This window comes from Bacillus rossius, chromosome 11 (genome assembly GCF_032445375.1).
Source record: "Bacillus rossius redtenbacheri isolate Brsri chromosome 11, Brsri_v3, whole genome shotgun sequence".
NCBI lineage: Eukaryota > Metazoa > Arthropoda > Insecta > Phasmatodea > Bacillidae > Bacillus > Bacillus rossius.
The window spans coordinates 59,644,168-59,666,842 of NC_086338.1; the positions used below are offsets into that span (position 1 = coordinate 59,644,168).

At 33.6% G+C, this 22,675-nt stretch overlaps 1 protein-coding gene across 6 annotated transcripts; it reads right to left on the reverse strand.

The window, feature by feature from the left end:
* Positions 1 to 79: 79 nt before the first annotated feature.
* LOC134537106 (gastrula zinc finger protein XlCGF8.2DB-like) lies at positions 80 to 21,732 on the reverse strand. 6 transcript variants are annotated; one of them, XM_063377392.1, is made up of 5 exons: positions 21,595 to 21,732; positions 13,813 to 13,910; positions 11,795 to 11,848; positions 6,955 to 7,126; positions 80 to 1,755 (listed from the first exon to the last, which is right to left on the reverse strand). In XM_063377392.1, exons 2-5 carry the CDS (start codon positions 13,825 to 13,827, stop codon positions 827 to 829), a joined length of 1,170 nt encoding a protein of 389 aa, XP_063233462.1. In that variant the 5' UTR covers positions 13,828 to 13,910; positions 21,595 to 21,732; the 3' UTR covers positions 80 to 826. The 6 variants fall into 6 exon arrangements, 5 of the variants coding, with proteins under 5 accessions (XP_063233462.1, XP_063233461.1, XP_063233465.1 ...); XM_063377391.1 differs by having other exon boundaries at positions 21,488 to 21,706; XM_063377395.1 differs by lacking the exon at positions 11,795 to 11,848 and having other exon boundaries at positions 21,488 to 21,732.
* Between the last annotated feature and the right edge of the window lie 943 nt (positions 21,733 to 22,675).

The following is a 22,675-nucleotide window of genomic DNA, read 5'->3' on the forward strand; positions in this document are numbered from 1 at the left end:
AAATAGTAATACGTTTTACACGGAGAACTTCTGCCACTGAGTAGTAGTAGTGTGGTATCAATAATATCATACTTTAGCAGGCAGTTCAAACAATATGTTCTTTTATTAAACAGGACTGCAGAGAAAAACATTTAATAAAAAGACAATCTCATGCAATACTTATAAAAACAAGCAATGTAACAATACCTAATGTAAAAATAAGTTTTTTTTATAAAAAAAGTTTATCTTGCATGTCCATTCATCATGTCCATATATAAAAAAAGTCAGTAATTTGAACATAACTTCAAATAAAATTACAGCAACCTGATGCAAACTTAAATACATCTTCATTATTGCTGCCAAACACTAAAACCATCGAGCCGTGATCACGGTACTTAACAGTAATAACACACAGCTTGTACGGTAAATAAAAAAGTGACCATTTTTAATTTCAATGATCTAAAAAAACTAGGACAATATTAAGTAAAAAAATTGCACTAACTTATTTATTGCACATACCTATTTCTAATGTACATGCTTCAAAATTCTACTTTAGTAAGCTTTATATATATATATATGATTTAAAAGTTACACATAATTTACAATCATTTACAAACTAAAATACTCCCTACAAATTAAGACTTGGCATCTATGAAAAGTGAGATACAATTAGTGTTAGTAGCTATGTGGGAATACGGACTACCTCAAAAGTTAGTTAACTTGAATGCCAAAAAGACTGTCTTCTTAACTGGAATATAGCATCAATTTTGTACTTGTGTACAATTGAAACATCTAGCCATCAATATAGTACGTGAAAGTTTTGTATCTGAAGCCTACATGTAAGAACTTAGCTCTGAGTGCTGGGCAAGGAAGGTACGAAGGAACACAGGTGTCTCTCCAGCTCGCACCGCCGTGCGAACTTGGTGGTGCACACGAGGCAAGAGAAGGGCAGTCGGCCGTGCGTGCGCGTGTGGTCGTTCAGCTCCGACTTGTGGGTGAACTTGGCCGTGCAGAGCGTGCACGAGTAGCTCTTCTGGCGGATGTGCGTGTACACGTGACTGCGCAGGGAGTCCTTGTCCCCGAACTTGGCCGAGCAGATGGAGCACACGAAGGGGCGCTCGCCGCTGTACACGCAGACATGCCTAGTCATCTCGCACTTGGTGGTGAACTTGGCGCTGCACAGCGAGCACGAGAAGCCCTTCTCGCCGGTGTGCGTGCACATGTGGGCACGCAGCGCCTCCTTCTGCTTGAACTTGGCCGCGCACACCGTGCAGGTGAGGCCCTTGTCGCCGTTGTGCATGCGCATGTGTCTCGTCAGGTTGGACTTGCTGAAGAACTCGGCGGCGCACACGGGGCAGCAGAAGGGCTTCTCGCCGGCGTGGCGGCCGGCCGCCGACTTGGGCGGGTGCGGGGCGCAGAGCGGGGGCTTCGAGTCGACGTGCGTGCAGATGTGGTTAGTCAGCATGTACTTCTCCTCGAACTTGGCCAGGCACATGCCGCACGAGAACTGCTTCTTGCTGCAGCCGGCCTCCGCGCTCTGGTCCATCATGCCCACGAACCTCTCCGTCTCGGTGCCGGCCTCCGAGAGCTTCTTGTTGTTCTTGGGCATCTCCAGCTGGCCCTGCAGCCGAGTCTTCAGCTCGGCCGCGTCGAAGCCGTGCCACGCCTGCTGCAGCATGTTGCAGCTGCGCTGGACGCAGCTCGAGGCCATGTAGTGCTGTCCTTCCACCGCGATGCCCCTGACGTTGTAGAGCGCTTCGTCGCTTCTCTGCATCGCTGGATAAAACAAAAATAAAATACAAATAAGATACTAAATACACCACAATAAAAATAAACCTTTATCCTTTATCCTATATCCTTTAATACAAGATTTAGAGCATCTGTGTGCAAGCTTTAATGTGCATCTGGTACCTAATTCAAAATGAATTAAGTTGATTTAACTTTTGGTTTGTATTGAAAAATTCTTATTTTTAGAAACAAATAATAGGACAGATTTTAAACCACTGGCAAACAATCCAACTACAGTGGCTTGCCAGCAGTCATTAATTATTTCACTTCACAATAACAAAACACACCTACTGGTACAGACAGACGTCTGTGCATTCCTGAGCGGAGGGAAGTGGGGTAAGCAATGCGAGGGGGGAAGAGATACCTGCACAGGTCAGACTATGAGCTATTCTACAATCAGGGTCACAGAGGTACGGAAAATTATCCACACCAGTGAATGTGTAATAATTAGTGGTGTGCAGGATCCCGACCTTTCGGGAAAAAAGTCGGGAAAATAGGCTTCGCGAAATGCCGGGCGGGAATTTTATTACTCCCGAATATTTCAGGAAATTGTTTAAAAATTTACAAATGTTTACTAATCATGTGAAAATGTTTTCTATCAATTCAAACTGTTTTTACAACAATATCTTTTATGGATTTGTACATTTTTGAAGGGTTTCCGTACTATTTAAATGCAAAACATCTTTTAAACGTATGCCGATCGTAGCGACAGCTGTGGTGTGCAGTGAATTATGATATTCGTTTACACATATCTAATTGGAATATAAAAAACGTACATGGAGTACCTTAAATATTGAATGCGTTCATAAATATATTTCTTCAAGGGTACAAATTTGCAAGATACGTGAATAGTCAGTTATATAACGTTATTGCCGTCACCATCGAATACTTAACCTAAAACCACTGTGTGTTCTTGGACACAAACATAACACATGCGCAATCCAACCTTTTCGCCAAAGATATAAGAAATACTAGACTTGCGTTACATAACGAAGCGTAACCGTTCTCATTACTTGATAGCAGTGGCGATGTATAGAACTCTATTGGCACTTTGAAAAATATGAAATCACGTAGTTTTACATCACTGCTCACGAGTATCTAAACATCTATGAATTTGCTTTGGGATAAAAAAATAGTTGTTTACTGTTTAGTTTGGCGGGCTTTGTCGGCTGACGTTACGTTATTAAGGCTTGTGCAAAGTATCTGTTCCTATTTTCGATGCCGTTGTATATTAAAACAAACTAGCAGCCTACAATTAATGGATGTTGCAACCGATCAGCTTGTTACTTGTAAACCTAAAAGTGTTTGGAAGTATTTTGAACGTCTGACAGACAGTTAATCCCTGGCAAAGTGTGTCTCGCGTGAAAATTTTTTTGAGATGCGAATATGGTAGTACGTCTGGCTATATAAAAAGAATTTGAGGATGCTAAACAATATGAAGTCGCCGCTGAAAAAAGGGAAAGTGAAGCAGACAAAAGAAATATCAGCAAAAAAGAAACAACTAACTTTGCGAGAAAAGTTTAAATGGCCATCTTCTCATATTATAATTAAATTTTTTTTTTTTTTAATTATCCCGATCCCGTCCCGTTTCCCGCGGGAATAATTTATTTTTCCCTAAAATTTCCCGCAGTACAAAAACCTATTCCCGCACACCCCTAGTAATAATAGTCAGTGATTCCGTGTTGTGATTCAGAGGCTAAAATAGGTTGTCTTCTCGAGCAGTTTCAAAAGGCAACAGCAAAAGCTGTTAAATATACCAGCGTTAGTGAAAGAGCCATGTGCAATATTCATAAAGTCAGCAGGAAATGGCCAAACAGGCCCCACAAAACCCCAGTACCCCAGGGAAAAGCAAAGTATAGTGAATAAAATTTTTAATACATGCAAAAACATTTGTGTGAACAAATATAGCACAATGTCAGTTCACACTGTTTAAATATTAACATTTTTAATGTATTAAAGGATGTCATCACTGCAGTGACTAGCTGCCAAATTTGTTGAAATAATCTAGCCAGTATAAACTCTAATAGAACGCAGTTATATAGTCTAGCAAGAAGGAGGGAACTCACGTGCAATCATAACAGTATTAATATTAAAATTACAATATTATTATTATGATGATGATGATGATGATGATGATGATGATGATGATGATGATGATGATGATGATGATGATGGATGATGATGAAAAAATACATTCTACTTCTCGAAAAATAAAATATTATGTCAACCTGCAGGATTAAACACTCTTAAAAGTAAAAACATAATCTAAATATAAAATAATTTAATTCATAATATTTTTATATGCAATAAGAGCATGGCTTGCAATCCTATGATTAAAATTTCCTAACTTTTTCAACTTGGTGAAATTTTCCCTGACCACTAACGTTAGTTAGTCGCCAAAACTAACCAAAATTCAAAATCACTAATCTAACACCTATCAGACTTCACTAATGCAACAGGCAACTAGCAATTATTTTATTGAATTACTGTCGATGGCATTAAGTTAATGCGTGTGGCAGAAGTGCTGATATACTTATGATAGAAATGTGAGTGGGAATGTTTCCAGGTAGAGCTCGCGCTATACAGATCAAGCGCAAAATTTTAACTTGGTTCAAACAGTCACTGGAAATGTTTTTTTTACATTTTTTTTAAATAATATATAATTTATGTATTAATAATGTTGAATCAGCTGAATAAGGTTAAGGTTTGTTTGTATGAAGTATTTACAAACTAATTACATTTTTTATAGCAAAAACAAATGAACAAATATATACTTAGCATTATAATAAGGGAGTATTAAATATGTAATGAATTTTAACAAGAGGGACAGTATTTTAATACAATTCCTTGTCAAAAAAAGAATTCCAAAGCCGGGGTTTAGGATTTGTTCAAATCTTTTATGTTTTTATCGCTTTTATAGATTAGAATTTCTGTACATTTCTTGCTGCTATCAGCGCAGTGTGGTGTCTAGCAATGTTTACAATTCAGGCAGCGATGTGTGATTCGCATCCAGAAATTTTGGTATTTGAAAAGCATTTTATTTATAGTATATTTATCACAATCAGCATTATAGTAAAGATTTATATGTTAAATCTTGTGTCAGAGTTTCATTTTTTTGCAACATGAACAACATAAGAACACATGAATTTGCTCATTACCGTGGTTTTATGTTTACACATCACTGTATACTGAAAGACTCAATCACATTTTATTTTAACTGTACTTGAGCATTTATTATGTCTACTTACTGGATTATTACTTAGGTACAGATGCTTACTGAAACTTTGCTTTTAATATTTATTTCAACAGAATAGAGAAAAGGGACACATTTCCAGACTAAAGACTTGTAATGGAACTGTATATCTATGCATATTTCTTGTGTGATGTTTTGGAATCTAATATCTGTGTGTTTTAGCTGCCATGTGTACATTATTATAACCAAAATTGCAAGTAATTTATGTGTAATATATGAAGAACCTTTTAGCCTCCAGTTAAAATAAGTAACCGGTTTGATTAGCAGCACGATTAGTGCAATATTCAAATTATCTTTTAACTCTTGTAATTGACTGGCACTGTTTTGAAAATTATGTGACAGTGAACTAGTACGTAGAGATTAAAAAACAGGCTCTTCTACCATGCTGTAGGAAGAATGTATTGAATTTGTCTTGGTCATTTTAAAGTCCTGAAAGGTAGATTAGTCATATATATAGTTTGAATACTGGTTATGTTAAAGCCAAATGAACCTAAAAGTGTTACTCATAAGTTTGAGTGTCGAAATTATTACTTGGAAGTTATTCGAGTGTAAAATCAGTGACTTGATTTTATTAATGGTTATAGCCATTTTGCTTATTCTGTGTGAGTAGAAATTTTCACCGAGGCAATACAATTATTTTTGGCTGCATTGACATATCCCAATTAAAGTCTTAAATTGATGGGATTGTTTTAAATGATAATTCCAGTGATAAATATATTGTGCCTGAACTTACAAAATATATAGTGTATATTTGTTGTGGTCCATTATACGTATTTGGTGCTGATAAAAATACAGTTTAGTAAAACCAATCAAGTTTTGTCATATCTTTGGATTTTCTTGTCATACAAAGGTAGCAGGTTTGAAAAAAAATTAAAAAACCAAACAAACTGTTTTTTGGTTTCAACTTTTTTTTGGTTTCAACCAGATTTTTTTTATTACATTAGTTATTTTTGGTTCTAGCATGTTCAAATGAAAGCCACACAACATCCCACTTTCTGCCACTCATGTCGAACCAAAAAAGAACTCAAGTCCACATCTATCTGAGTATTTAGCTGAGTATAATTTACAACTTGTGGTTTAAATCAGCCAATCCCGAAAGGTAGTAAGACAAGACAAAACAAAACATAAGGAAGATGACAACACATCACACTATGCACTATATACTATAGTTCAACTGACATACAGAGCTATCACCACACAGAGCAAGCTACTACTCATTACGAAATAAAACTGTGGATAAATATGTCAGAAAAATTTTAGTTCGAGATAAAATCAACATAACATGAGGAAATTAAAACATTCTGTCAAGGACAGTTATTTACTGAGCTAGGAGCTTCCATGCTGCATAATAGAACACGGCGGAATACTATTAAGCGCCTCGCCTATCTAGGCATACATATGGTGTACACAGCTACATAAAAAACACGCGTTATGAGAACTACACGATATCCAAGGGGGAGTCTGTTTGTGAAAAGCATTTAAGAATGTGCTAACAGCAGATGAATACTTCTGTTTGTGTATTTTGTTTTTAAATTTTATTTTTTGGAGAGTGAAAAGGGCTAAAACACATGTTTTCAGAATAATATTTAGAAATAAAATGCATGGTATAAATCCTTAAAAGCACTCAAGTGCCTTCCATTAAACTTCATTTCTCCTCCATTTAACAGTATGGCTACTGCTCATATTTCATAACTGTGCTAGGCACGACAAGAAAACTGCACTCCAATCCACAACCTTGAGATTAGAGGCTGAACCAAGCTAGAAGCATTAGCAAGCGTCACACCTATCATCCCACCTCACTAACACAGATATGTCCCCGAGTAGGCGGGCCCCTTAACGCACTATGTTTCAGATCCCGACGCGACAACTCCATAGCAAAGGTCAGGAATATCAAGCAGTGCTACAATCTTAAGAACACTAAACAGCACACGTACCTCTAGCATATTCTGAATTGTCACCAACATTCATAATTTCTTCTATGCTTCTTCCTTCTTTTATGTCTTTTCTGTTATCGGGCGCTGCCTCGTTCTTCACGCACAACTTATCGGCAGAGTACAATGGCAATAATGTGGGGCTGTTCAGTTGTTGGTGGAAGCCATGCTCCAACTGCAACAATTCATTCAACAACACTAACTACGGATATGAAGAGAAACCTTCTGAAAGGTTCTACCCTGGCGTTTACCAGGGCAATAAATATAATTAACACCTACTGGCCAACTTCATTCAAAAGATTAATGCAAAAAAAAAATGCACAGTCAAGTTCAATATCAAAATACTTGTAGCATCTGGTGGTATTTAAATGCATTGTAATCTATGTATCAGGAAACAATTTGTAGGCAATGTGAAGGAAGTGATGAACCATCAAAAAGTAACCAAATTACCAAAACTTCTACCCAATGGACATTTAGGATGTAGTTTTAGGTTTATACAAATAAAAAAATTTTTATAAATGCAATTATGTTGAAATAAACTTTGAGATAGAATTTAAAAATTGTGTAATTTCTAAAAATTTCTCACGGAGTACTGTCTGACCAATTTTTTTGGAACAGTATTCATATTTTACTTCACCCCCCCCCCCACTCTAATGTCAGCATGTGTATGCCAAGGATGTAGCCAGATAAAAAAGGAAGGAGGAAGCGTATATTTTGGGATTCAACCTCTTTCGGGGGGAGGGGTGTCCATGGTGCCATAAGATAATAAACAATAACAAAGAAAAACATGGTTTATTAAAAAAAATTAACAACAGTTTATGGGGATTACTTAGAAATTTTTTGACTATAGTTCCTGACATCTCAGATGGCATGTAATAGTAATAAATGTGAGTTACATAGAGTTAATCTTATAATAAATCCTAAGATTATAGTTTTTAACTTTTTTTTCTTTCATTTTTTCCCACTTTGGAAGCGAAGGAAGCTGCCGCACAGAATACGACCTTATGTGAATGTGTGACAACAGTTTTACAACTGTGTGTGAAACTGCATGATTTAGTGCTTAAGCAGAAACATTTTAGTTCTGAAAACAATAAAATAAACACATTTCCATGTAGTTAACTGAGCAAAACATTCCCTTTTTTATGAGTTGTTGTTGTGGCCTGGGTACCATTAATTCACTACATTCCTCTTATTCATTTAGTATCCTATAACCTTCAGTCCTGTTGAAAGGATGAAAAAAATGTATTTTACACATAAGCATTTAATAAAAAAAAAAAAACTTGAAGGTACAGTAAAACCCTGGTTAACCACACTAAAAGGGGAAAAGTAGTTTTGGAGATTTTTTTAGTTAGCTACTATGAACATCTAGAACTATAACCACATTTAAATTAACTTACTTTCTTGTCTGTCTAGTCAGTACAAATTTTGCAATCGATTTTAAACTTACTTCCCGATAAGATACAGATTGCTCAGAACATAACTCAAAAATGGACAAAAAAAAAAAAAAAAAAAAAAAAGACACAAACAAAATATATATGCATAAATAAAAGCTACTAATATATTATTTATAACAGCTCACAACAATTTAATTGCATTTATTTGTTGTCTTGGTCCACCTAATTGTTACTACTTTGAGCTGTAATGATCTGAATTGGCTTGAGATGCACAAAGCATTTTTGATTGCAGAAGGCACCATAAGTGAGTCACATATTTAAAATTGGTAACTAAAAAAACTCTGGGATTAATTTGGTTTTGATATTTAAATAAAAATGTTATAAATTTTATTTTACTTGCTACATTATTTTATTTTTCAGGAAAATAACAGCTAAACAGATTAAAATATTATTGGTAGGTAGGTATGCAGTATAACACTTTTCTATTTCAGATATGATCAGGTGAAGAGAAACTGAAATGAACCAGAAACTTATGGTTAACCACAGTTTTACTAAATTTAATAAAAACTACTTCTGTGATTAATCCTCTGAAAATCCTCACCTCTGATGCTTTTAACTACATTATTATTATTCCTGCCACACACCACAGCAATTCCAGAAACCGGTAGCACCAACAATGCTGCTGATGGCACGGTGCTACCGTTTTTGTCATTCATAGTTTCAAATTCTTTGTTGTCCACTTCACACCATACTTTCACACACAACCCACCAATCTTGGTTCGAGCTACAGTTTACTCAACTAGAATATGCACATTATTGTAGTCAGTCCCACAAACGAGTGCCACATTTAAGAGTAGGTTAACCCTTGACTGACCAATCTTTCAGTATCTCTCACCATACCACAAATGTAACATTCTAGTGACTAGTGTGTATGCATCAAGCACAGGTAGGCCTAACTCTCAAAATATCCCAAACATAAATAATTTTTAAACTAAATCCTACAGTGAATATCATAAACCAAAAAATACATATTTCAGTGGCCAGCCATTTTTAAAATTTTCATCCAAAATTTTTTTAAGTTCATTGCATGCATTACAATTTGTGTGTACAAGCATGTTTAAAAAATACAATACAATGATAAATTAAACAATGTTTTCTTCTAATCTTCCATTATTTAAAAATGCCCCTGGCTCTGCAAGCATCTGTAGTCCGTCAGCAATCTCAACAGTAAAAAAGAAAAGAATAGAAGAGAAAAATGCACCAAACAAAATTTACAATAAGATGTTTCTATTTTTAAATTATAATAGAAATATTCTTTTGACAAAATAAAAAGAATGACTAGCAAAGTAGTATTTAATTTGTCCTTCAAAGAGTGTATATTTGAGGTAAATAAATGGGCAGCTTGATAAAAAGCTTGCTTGCTGAGTAAGAACCTTTTTGTTGCAAAGTTAGGTTTACAATAGGCATATTATGTCAATGGTTTTCATTTCTTGTGTTGTGACGTTTAATTATGGAACTAATTCAGGGTGCCAACAATTTACGACTTTCGTAACATGCAGACACCGTGTAATTTTCTTGATTTGCTGCCAATGCCACACTGTAAAATCCTGGTTATTTTAGCATTGCAATTCTACAGGGTTTGGACAGTGAATTTTTCCACAGATTGGTTTCAAATGTGTTCACATAAGCATAAGTGAATAAACGAATAAATGGTGTTCAAAGTCTCAGTGACACATTGAAGTGTTGGAGACAATGATGGGTAGTGAGATGACAACCCAGGCTCACAGAAACTTACACCTTGTTCCCAGTTGCGAGGAACGCAGGTGTGGCCCTAACTGGGAATGGAACCCAGATAACTTTCGTTACCTGACCACTTGACCAGAATGGACTGGATCCAACGTCACAAGCAAGATTACCATTGGTCTATTAACATTTTACACAATTAAAACTGTTAAAATAATTGCCAAAGCAAGACATCACACTTTACATTTTGAGCAGATGTAAACAGTCAAAAGAAACTGTTAACATCAGGGGCATTGGAGGACCGTCGAGAGAAACCAAGGGGCCCAGGGGCAAAAATTTATTATTGGTGCCCCCTCCTGATTATTTAAATTACAACTTTTTACTAGCCACAATTTAAAAAATAATAATAAAACATATATTAACATTACTGTGAACATAGCTGCAAATGTGTTGTGTGTATGGCATAACTTGTACGGTTTCCTGCGAATTTTACAATCTCCCAACTCAACCGGGCACCCATGGAGCCCAGACCTGGGGATTTTCCCCCTCCACCTCACGAGGCTCTGCATTGCTTGGAATACCATTAGAACAGTCTAAGCTCAACTACTTCATGAAAAAGTGCATTCGTTTATTGGATAGACTAAATACACAATTTCCTGGAAGTGTAAGTTGATTAATTTCACAAGTACATATGAGTAATATATTAAATAAACATTTAAAATGAGATACATTCTTACATTGCAAAAATATATGTCTTGACATACACTGTGAAAGTCTTGAAAAAGTAAGTCAATATTAGATTAAGTTTACATTCCAAATATCAAATTAACTGTAACCACCTAAAACGTAACATGCGACTCTATTAGGACACACGAGAGAGAATAAAATTTAATATCCTGAGTTAGTGAATATATGCTCCTGATCTGACAGTTGTGGTCATTCATAAAAACAGTTTTCATACACAATTGTTCCAATTAGAAAAAAAAATCAGCCAATCATTGATAACTCAAAGCAATCCATCGAGTTAAGTGCTATGCTTTGTGAAAGTACAGTTGTTGATTACTGCACAAACTGATTCTAAACTTTAAATATGCATTATGACTTGGGGTATCTCACAACATTAATACCAATATTACTGGCTTTATGTTCAACTACCGCCACGTATACACAGCTACTGGAGAGCTGAAGTTGGTGCTAAAGCATGATGAACAAAATACACAAATGCACAAACTGAGTTCAACGAATACATACTGGCAAGGTCAACAGCAATTATAATAAATTTTTGTAATTTCAGCTTTATTATATTATTGCTAATGAATGAATATTGGGAAGTCAATAACTTACAGAAAAATTTTATATTATATAAAAATTAATTTTAAAAATATTGAATTTTTAATATGTATTGTAATCAAAAGATAACAAAAAAGAATTTGCTATTATTTTTTCAAGAAATTTTGAATATAAATTTATACATTCTCCATTATCTTTTATTCTGTACGCAATTTTGCCAATCTTTGTATAGGATGATTTTTATTATCATCCTGACATGAGAGGGCTATTATTCGACTACCATGAATAAGAGTTCTCAAATGGTCACGAATGCATGAGCCACTGTGAGAAGGGATGCAGTTTCTCGAGCCAGCGGTGCATGCAAGTACCTAGGCACAAAGACCCGCCACCCTGCTACTGAGATACATGTTACGTACCAGGCTGTTAAAGGCGAAAGCTGTAAGATGTTTGCTGTTGCCTGGCACATAAAGCTGTAAATAGATAAATAAAAAAAAATGAACACCCCAACCATCTTGTGCTGACAAATTTGAACAAAAAAAGACTCTTCGGAGAAGAAAGCCAGCATTCTTAATCATTACAGAACAAACTTCACTTAAATTTGCAAATTTGGTTTTTACAAACAATTAATAGTAATGGTCACAAAAATTGAAAGAAATGCTTAAACAGAAAATAAAATATTTTTATTTAAATATTTCTAAATTATGTGAAAAAATTACAATTTTTCTCACATCATGTTGACTATGACACAGTGCTTGGGAAAAATCTAAAATACCACGATGATAACGGTAATAAAAAGCATTAATATGTTCTTTCAATTTCATTCCATCTACCACACGTGGTAACCACACACTCAAAAAGATGTAAAAAAAATGTTAAAATGGAAAAAATCACACAACAGCTTAAATTTCCAAATTTGATACAATACATGAATTTTTCTTAATTTAAAAGATTACCATTGTGATAATGTTAGGGGTGGGGACATCAACTAAGAAATGTTTGGGTGAAAACATCTCATTAGGGTGCTACTGAGAGGCAAACGACATCATCAAAGTAACAGTAAGAAGGCGGGTATCGCAACATTGCACAAGGTGGGGCAAGATTCGTACGGGAATGATTCAACGCTGGTAATGTATAAAGCAGAACTAAACAAACCATAATAGCCCCAGATAATGGTGCCTAAACCCAACGACCTCCTACAAAAAAAAAATACTCCAAACCCACCGGAAAGGTGTTGCGATACCGACTACTTACATTCACACTAGCGACACTGCATGTCTAGTGTGTTGTAAAGAAACACTTCCGCCCAAATATTTCTTAACAAATTTTCTTCCTCTTCGAAAATTCGACCACCACCAAATGGCATAAAAACAACAACAATTAGAAGCAAAAAGTAGCCTAAGTATATATATTTATTGATCAGTTTTCATATATTAAAAAAAATTCCCACAGAATATGATGTATTTTTGGAGGATACCAGGCAAAGGTATAGCCTGGCTGTTTTTAAAATACACAATAGCTGCTGGAATAATATGCAACCACAAAATGACTTAATGTTATTAATTACTGATACTGTCAACCACTGTCATTATTAAAAACTATATCAATTTTATTAATTTTCAAATTAAATTAAATAACGATAACATAATAATTCATCATAAAACTCTGTCCAATTCAACGTATCTACCTTTCTGAGAAAAATAATAAAAACTGAAGTAACCTCCCACTAAGTTATTTTTTGGAATAACTAACTACCCCATGGGAGGAAAAAAATATCATAACTTAAATCTCTACATCATAACAGTTATTTTATTATTATTATTATTATTTGAAGGCTTTTCCTATTAATTTATCAAGATAACTCATGCATTTTCTGTTTAGTCTCATATTTTCTTATCATCACTCAAACTCGTTACAGCTCCAAATTAATGCTTAGTAAGTAACTGGTCAGGAAATTCATAACCAAAAAAACAAATGCAAGAGTGCTGTCAGTAAAATGTTTTCAAGGCTAATCCCTTATTTAACAGTAAAGACAAGAAAATAAAACAACACTTCAGTGAGCAAGACAGACCTTAGTCAAGGTGATATTAAACCATTTTAATACATTCTTATTACCATTGATATGTACAAGAAACATTTAATCTGGCCTGATAAATTTTATCCATGTAATTAGGCTATACGAAACACAAATAACAGAAAGTAAGAGTACTGAAAGGAAACTGTAACTTATTTTCCATTATTACCTTCAAACAATACTGCAAAAAATTTGCTTAAAATTTTTCTAGTAGAAGGAACAATAGCTATCCCATGGCCCCACCTGATATTTGCCACATAGTTGATGTTCACGTATTAAAGTATAATTAATTTTAAAACTCCACAATTGTTTAAAGAAAATAAATTTTTTCCTATAAAAAAAAGCAGAATTATTATATGTTACCTTGTATTCCTCCATTGCTTCTTAAAATATTTCAAAAAAATTTCATTATATTTTCATTATACAATGTTCTCAAAAGCAATGCTTTCATTCTTCATTTCCTGAAGAAAAAAAAAAATCAAATTAATACATAAGTTTAAAAAAGGCAATAAATAACGTTAACAAAAAATATGTACGTACGCCTGTGAGTTGATAACATACACTCGCTGAGACACTCAACGCACTTCCAAAACAAGCACCATATTATTGTTGAGTTGCCAACATGCCCTATGTGTCTAGTACATATTAGGATTTGTGAGCCACAGTTTACTGAATCCTATATATCATTATGCTCATCAATAACTCACTGACTATGTAACACCAAAGAGATATGTATACATTGGAGACATGAAGCACAAGTATTAGCCTACTCCATACAGATGTGTATAAAATATAAAATGGTAGTGTAACAAGCGAGTAACATTTGAAATACAACTACATAAGTGGAACACACCATTATTAAATTAAAGGTTTTGTTATATTCATCATTTTTCAATAGGCACCTGAGGCACCTTACTAATAACTATGCTTATAATTACTAAAAAGGCTTATATCTCAGAAAGTTTAGATCCAAACAAATTATGGTGAAATATTTTCCCTTTTTGGAAATCTAAGTTTGCGTCACTGGTAATATTTTGACGATAGCACACATCTATAGTGGCGCTGGATTGAGATATAATGACACAAGTCGCAAACAAATGAATTCTATATTCCAGACTATTGCCCGGCAGTCTAACCAGCACCTCCGCTGGAGAAGCAACCAACTACAGCATATAATAGATATCAAGTGGTGTTTGTGTGATAAAATAAAAAATAGTAATAAGATTCAACGTTATACTTGTGTGCAAGTGTGTATCTACTTCATACCAACATAACGAATGCATAGAAAAGGTTACCAAACTAATTATTCTACTCAGTTCACTCTTAGTTACTGTTGCTATCAAGAAATAAATATTAATGGGTTTTCCAAAATAACAAAATGTATTTTGGTACTATTACATTGTTAAACAAATACAACAAAATTATCCATTTTTTTTTTTAAAACATATCCATAGTCTGAATATCAGTAACAATACTTCCTTTAAAAAAATATATATTACTGAAAATAATTGATCGTGAAGCTAGAGACAACCCCGTATATGCACTAAGAGCCTCTTTTAGTTGTTGTCCTTCAGTGTAATTAATGGTAGATGTTTCTAGTGGTAGGGCTTATGACAAACGCAGGCGTTGTTAGATAGATGAATTTCAGTTGGTTCGCAGGTCGTCGTATTGAGGATATCTGGACAAGTTCTCAATGGGAGAACAGCAGCAGGATAGCTGAAAGAAATGTCTCAAGACTACGACTACAGCTTCTGCATCAGGAACCAGAATTCAGCGAATTCCGTGGGAGCTGCAATATCCTACAGACAGGAACGTTCTCACCAGCATCATCCCCGTAGTAACTGCTAAGATCAGTCTTAGTCTTGAAGCACACCGACGCAGCAGGAATCAACGGGTTCAAACAGACTCCCTGAATCTGACTTAGTAAAATCAGATGTCCATAATTCCTTCATACTAGTAAAGAACTATCAATGGAGCAGTAGGTACAAATCTCCTTGTCGGTCGTGCAGGGCTCCGAGGATTCGGAGACCCTCACATACACTAACGACATCTTCGCTCCTTCAATGGGGGACATCTTCTAAAATAAATTTCATCGTTCAGTTTGTTGTGGCAACCAATGAACAAGGCTGCTAAGAGAACTGACTGAAGACTGAATTTATAACAACTCGGAGGCATGAAACCATCTAATAAACTGTGCTTGGTACATGAAAATAATAAAATGGATTATTCAACTACAGAAATAATAAAATTGTAGATGAGACTCCAACAAACATTAAAATATAACCAAATTAATGACTCTAGATGCAATGAGATGTGATTTTATCAGGATGCTCTAGTTCACTTACATACATATATCATCATATCTAAACATACATTAATTTAAAATAATAGTTATGATAACAAAATATGGGAACAATAACTGTAAACAGGCTTACCTACTGTTTACAATGATCTTTTTAATTTCATACTTATGCCGTATCGAAAATACTTGTACATTTAAAATAGGTATTAAAATGTATGAATAATTGCCAAACTGAATTTTTATATTCCTACTGGATTCTGAAAAAATTAGTAATTGTGAAGGGCTGCTAGTTTAAAACTTTCAGAGGTTTAGTAAATAGTGTAGGCTAAAAAATGATGTAAAATAAAATCACAATCATTAATTTCTTATAATAATTAGAATGATTTTTATTTTTTAGATTTTAATGATTTTTTACTGTATCATTTTCCTTAAAGTCATGCTCTCCTGACTATACAGTTTTTTTTTTCCTTTCAGTAAAGCCATTCACAATTAACCTTCTCACGATATAGCTATCAAGGAAAGAATTGATAATTCCCTATTGTGAAGTAACATTACAGCATGTGCCTGAAGTGATGTCAGGGATATTGATATCAAGAAGGTTGGACTAGGGTTCAAAACCAGGTCCTTTCGAAATACCAGTCCTGTATCTTACACTGAACCATATCACTCCATGCTTGTCGTACTTTGACATACCTACTGAGAACGTAGCTTACTGTTCAGACACATGGTTACGATTCTGTAATTCCAAAGAGTTATAAGACTTTTGATGCCTCCTGAAATAAAACGTAAGATTGAAAAAATTTTCCAGCATACTAAATTTCACACATAATAATGAACTTTGTGAACTGTGTTAGCTGATTGTTTATGTAAAACTAGCTGATGCACCTGTACTTTGCTACGGCAATCCACAGGTGGACACTATACATGCCCCTTCTCCTGGGTATGCTACTGCTGCATTAAACAAAAAAAAAACAGTTGTTCTAACTAATATAACTGGAAGAAATACTGGATTGAACAGTTATCTACGGACCTTCAAGTTCAAATTTATTTAACCGATACTACCTAGCTGCAACACCTGCTACCCTGAGTTGCCAAGTAAGAACATATCACAATCTTCTACAGAAAAATGATCTGCGAGCCCACCATCAGTTTAAGGCAGTCCAAGGGCATTCCTGGCACATTTAACAAATTCAAATATTAGCACCTGGCATTAACGATGCAATAACCATTACCATGGAGACAGGAAGCATCAACTATGCAATAGCTGTTGCCATGGACATTATTGGGAAAATGTAGTCAAAAATTAAAAAAAAAAAAAAAAAATTAAATAAGACACACAGCCACTTCCACCGAGCCCTCTTAGAATCTATGGTAGACCAAGGTCTATCTACCACCACAACCACAGTGAAAGGTGGTGAGTTGCTGTGAAGAAAATTAAAAATTTACAAAAATCCCCCTTTTCTTTTATATAATTGTCGGTATACTGCCAAACATCACTTAAGTCAAGAAGTTGCAAAAATTAAATTAAACAATTACTATTTTCCTAATAAAGGGGGAAACTGTAACTTGAAAAATATCCAAGTCAGTACCTAGCTCAATCAGTATACAAGGAATTTAAATATTATTAATCTAAACAAGATGTCACTAAATGAAATATTGTTTGTAAACAATTTAAGGCATTAACTTACTCCATTTTGCTACTTTTTGACTTTAATCAAGACCCTTTTACCTGCAAAGGCCTTGACTATGTTATTAAAGCACAAAACCAATTTACTTCACTGTATTAAGATTACAAAATACTATCAAAGTGGGGGGAGGGGGGAAAGTAGTGAAATGGGAGGGCTCCTTGCCCCCAGGTGAAAGCCCACTTACGAGCAAGCGTAACAATCAATTCAAATCAAACGTTTCAGCTAACTGACTCGAGCATGGCGGCAGCCGAGTCACCACACCGGCAAACGTGGTACCTAATCATAATCATAATCTTTATTGTCGTTAAACACAGAGTGCAATAGACATTGTCAAGTCAGAATACATAATATATAATATATAAGTTTACATTAGTAAATTAAAGAGAAAACAACTTAATTTTCTTATACCTTACTCAAACTTAATGTCATTAAAATTTAAATTGTTACATTCATCTAAAGAGTATAAAGGTTTAGCTATTAGACATTTTTCTAGGCTTTGTTTAAACCTATCAATGGATATAGCCCTAGCACACAATGGTAATCTATTAAAAAAATTTACACTTACATTTTCAAAACCCATATGAGATTTACGCAATCGTTTATAACTAACATCAATAAGATATCTATTTCTGGTTTTATAATTATGTACATTATTTCTTAAAATCAAAGTTTGTAAATTACTTTTAACATACAATAAGCAGTGTAATATAAATATACAAGGTAATGTAAGTATTTTCAAATTTATAAAATGTTCTCTACATGATTGTCTTTCAGTAATTCCAGCGATAATTCTTATAGCTTTTTTTTGCCATATAAAAACTCTTTTGGCTCCGGGTGAATTGCCCCACAGTAAAATACCATACATGAAAAAAGGCGTAGTATGAATTAATTACTAATTGTTGACTAGTACAATATTTCAACTTTCTAAGTAAATAAATTACTCTAGAAAGACGTTTACATAAAGCAGTTGTGTGTGAATCCCAATTTAATTTACTATCTAAATAAATACCTAAAAATTTAACAGTTTTAATGTCTAGAGAGGGTTTTAATGTAAAAGTTATAGCTTCTGTTTTATCATTATTTACAACTAACTTATTGGTTTTAAACCAGTAATAAAACTTTTCCATAGCTTGTTCAATTTTAGTTCTTAAAATATCAGGATCACTATCATAAGTTAAAAAAGTAGTATCATCAGCATATAAAATACATTTCCCATTAAACATATAATCAGGCAAGTCATTTATAAAAATTAAAAACAACAAGGGCCCAAGAACTGATCCTTGTGGTACACCATTTTTATTAGGCAATAGACCTGACTTTTTATCTTTTTTTTAACTGTTTGCATCCTGTTATCCAGATAGGATGACAATAACCTTAGTTCTAAGTGTTCTATTCGATAAAATTTAAGTTTTTCAATTAATATTTTATGATTTACTATATCAAAGGCCTTACTTAAATCTAAAAATATTGAAGATACATTAGTATTTGACTCAAATCCATCTAAAACATATTTTACAAGATTTTCAACCGCTTTACATGTAGACATACCATTTCTAAAACCAAACTGTGATAGTGTAAAAAGATTGTTATTTTCAAAGTAATTCACTAATTGATCTTTCATAATACTTTCCACTATTTTAGATATGACAGGTACAAGCGATATAGGCCTATAATTATTAGGGTTCTTTTTATCACCTTTTTTATAGATGGGAATAGTCACAGCTATTTTTAAACAATTAGGAAAAATACCTTCCCGAAACATCCAGTTTATCAATAAAGTAATCGGAAATATTAAAACATCTTGTAGTTGCTTGATTAAATAATTTGAACAACCATAATAATCTTCTGAATGAGAATTACTCAATCTATTTATAATCTTGCTTACATCTTTTATTGTTACTGCAGACCATTTAAAGGTTTTTACACCAAGATTTATTTTTTTATGATTTAAAAGTTGTAAAACAAGATCTAAATTAACATCATGGTCATTAGGCCTAACACTTTCACACACATTTGTAAAATATAAATTAAAATCTGTAGCAGATATAGCAGTATCATTATCCCTAAGGTTATTATTGTTTATTTCTGCATTAATGACTCTCCAGGCTGACTTGCATTTATTTCTGGAATTGTTTATATAATCATCATTAGCTTTCTGTTTAGCTATCCTAATTTGGGTCTTATATTGAGATTTTAACTTATTATATGTAGATTTAAATTCATGGTTTGCTTTATATAATTCATGACATAAAATCACAAAAGTTCTCAATATATGTAATTCAGGTGTAAACCATTGTCTTTTCAAAGGTGTATATCTTTTTCCATTTATACAATCTTTTTGTATATTAGGACAATTTTTATCAAATAAGAAAGTAAGTGTATCTAAAAAATTTTCAGTACCTATATTTATATTTTTTACATCATTAAAAATCTCAAGCCAATTTACTTTGGCCAGTTCCATTTTAAACATACAAATATTTAATTTATTAATATTTCTGTATAGCATTACATTGTTTTTATTCAAATTTGTAGATTTGACATAAGGTATATTTACTTCTTCTATTACATTAAGTTCTATCCTTATACCAGAATGATCAGATATATATGGATGAACCACTGCACAGTCTATTTCAATTAAATGATTATTTGATATTACATTATCCAAGCAGGATTTAAACCTTGTTGGCTCTTTGTTTAGACAATATAAATTTACGGAACGCAACATATTAAGAAATTCTAGAGTTTTAAAATCACTATTTCGAACGTCAATATTTATATCACCAGTTATAACAATATTATAATTTTTATATTTAGTTAAATTACCAAAAAATATTATCACACTATTTAACATTCGTAAATTCCTCAATATTAGTATCAGGAGTCCTATAAACAGTAGCAATAATTAATTTTTCATTCAGCAAGGCAATACAAGTTACCTCAAACTGTTTTTCAATACAAAATTCACTTACATTAACCAACTCAATGGTTTTAAAACAATTTTCTTTAACCAAAATAGATACTCCTCCATGAGTATTATTTATTCTACAAAAAGATGAAACTAGCATATAACTTACAGGAACATATATATTTATTTCATAATCATTAAGCCAATGCTCATTGATGCATAATATATCAAATTTTGTTGTTTGAAGGTATGCTTCAAGTTCATACATCTTATTCTTCAAAGATTGTACATTTAAATGAAGTATAAGAATTTTCTTTACGTTACCCCGGGCTTCTCTAGGGAGTGCCCGTTTAAAGACATCTTGTCATGTTGTTTTGGCTTCTTACTGTAGAACTTTGACACAAAAACTTTTGATGGCCAATATGATGGTGTATAAACTTCTTCAAAAAGGTGAGATGGCACACCAATCTTGAAGGATGAATAATGTTCAGGATACTTAGAATTAAGTTTTTCAACTGTAAAATTATCTACTTTACGTGAATTCAAAAAATTTTCAATGTCTTCTTTTTATGTTTGTGGGGAAAGTCTTGATATAAAAAGAAACACCTTTTTCTCACTTGTTGACAAACCCAAACCACCCTTAATATTATAATTAGAAATAAGATAAGGAACTCAATAAATCCATTTCCATGTATTTGCCTTTTTTTACATAGGCGCCCCTACAGTAGATAATTTTTAATAATTGTATTCTTTCACAATTATATTGTATTAAATATTTTTATTGTTCATTTAAATTATTGGAAAAACCCTCCAAAATTACCGAAGCCGGTTGAGTAAAACTCTTACCCATTTGACAATAACCGTTAACTTTTAAAATTAATTAAATTTCTCGTGTGTGTGGAAACACTTCTAAACTCCAGAACGAAGTCGTTTCAAGTGTTAATCAAAATAGGTAAAAAAATAATTCATATGAACTCATATTTGTTTCAGGCAAATTGGTACGTAAGATTCCAACAGGCCGCGTTCGGTTCTGTTATTAACTGCCCAGGCAAACTAAATAAGTTTGTAACAGCGTTGAACACGTGACTATTGTTTATGTAACATCAAATAACAGCTATACGAGAACATTTATTGTTTACATACCGTAGGCAGATGGTTTCTGTGAAGATAAATTAATAACAATATTGTTATAAGTGTTGTTGTGCGCAAAAATTATTAGTTAATCAGTCTGTGCCAATATTATAACTTACTTTAATGCTTCTTTCACTTAGAAACGCAAAATAACGTTAAATTATAGCACTTATTGAAAATTGATAAACATTCACCAATGGCGGCTACTTCGACCGCTTCGACCGCTCTTCACCGTCCTTGGTCCATCATGACGCTTCGTTTTCGACGGCCTTTGATTGTATAACGTGCAGCAGGATCTATTTAATACTCAGTATTTTTTAATCTTTTAGCTTATTGAAAAACATTTTTAAATAAAGCTTTCATATAATATAAACATACAATATAAACTTCATACTTTGTCCATTCATCTATTTAAAAAATTTTCTGAACCATTTACTCGTCAGTGAATATATCCTTATTCCCTACGCGCCCAAACTGTGAAGCCCCATATTTTTGAGTCCATCAAAGATGCTTTAATAATAATAACATAATGGACACAACATTATACGACAACAAAATATTACGTAATTGGTCAAAAAGCGAGTTTTCCTCCAACGACAAACAAAAGAAAAAAATACATGTAAAATGTTTCGTCCATTAGTTACACCCATGGTCATCTATATGGTGGTACTTACATCTTAGAAGGGGGGGGGGGGGGGTTGGCCTTGTGTGCATGATAACATGCTATGGCCGATATTCCAAGAAACAAAAATATGGTCAGGAGTTTAATATGCCACAACTGTGCCCTAACCATATTCCTAGTGCACAGTAGGACATGGCCAGTCCCTCATTTTTAGGTAACAGATTTTTGTATCCTATCTATTGCTGTTCTGTTGCTCAAATTACGTGCATGTGCAGAACTCACTTTTTCGTTGATTTCGTCCAGATGACTGAACTGCATCTGTCGCCAACTCGTAAATAGTAACTAGGAGGTTGTAAGGCATGTATGGTGCCCATTCTAAAAGGATGAATATTATTAAAAATTAAAAATCTTTTAAAATTGTGCGAATGAAAATTTTTACTGATATACACATCTGAAATTATTTAAAAATTCACAAATAAATTATATATCTATATTATGTGCATCTGTATGTGTTGCCGTCACCCGGCCTCTGTAGAAGGCCCGTGAAGTACCTGACGGGTGCTACAGGCGTCGCGGTG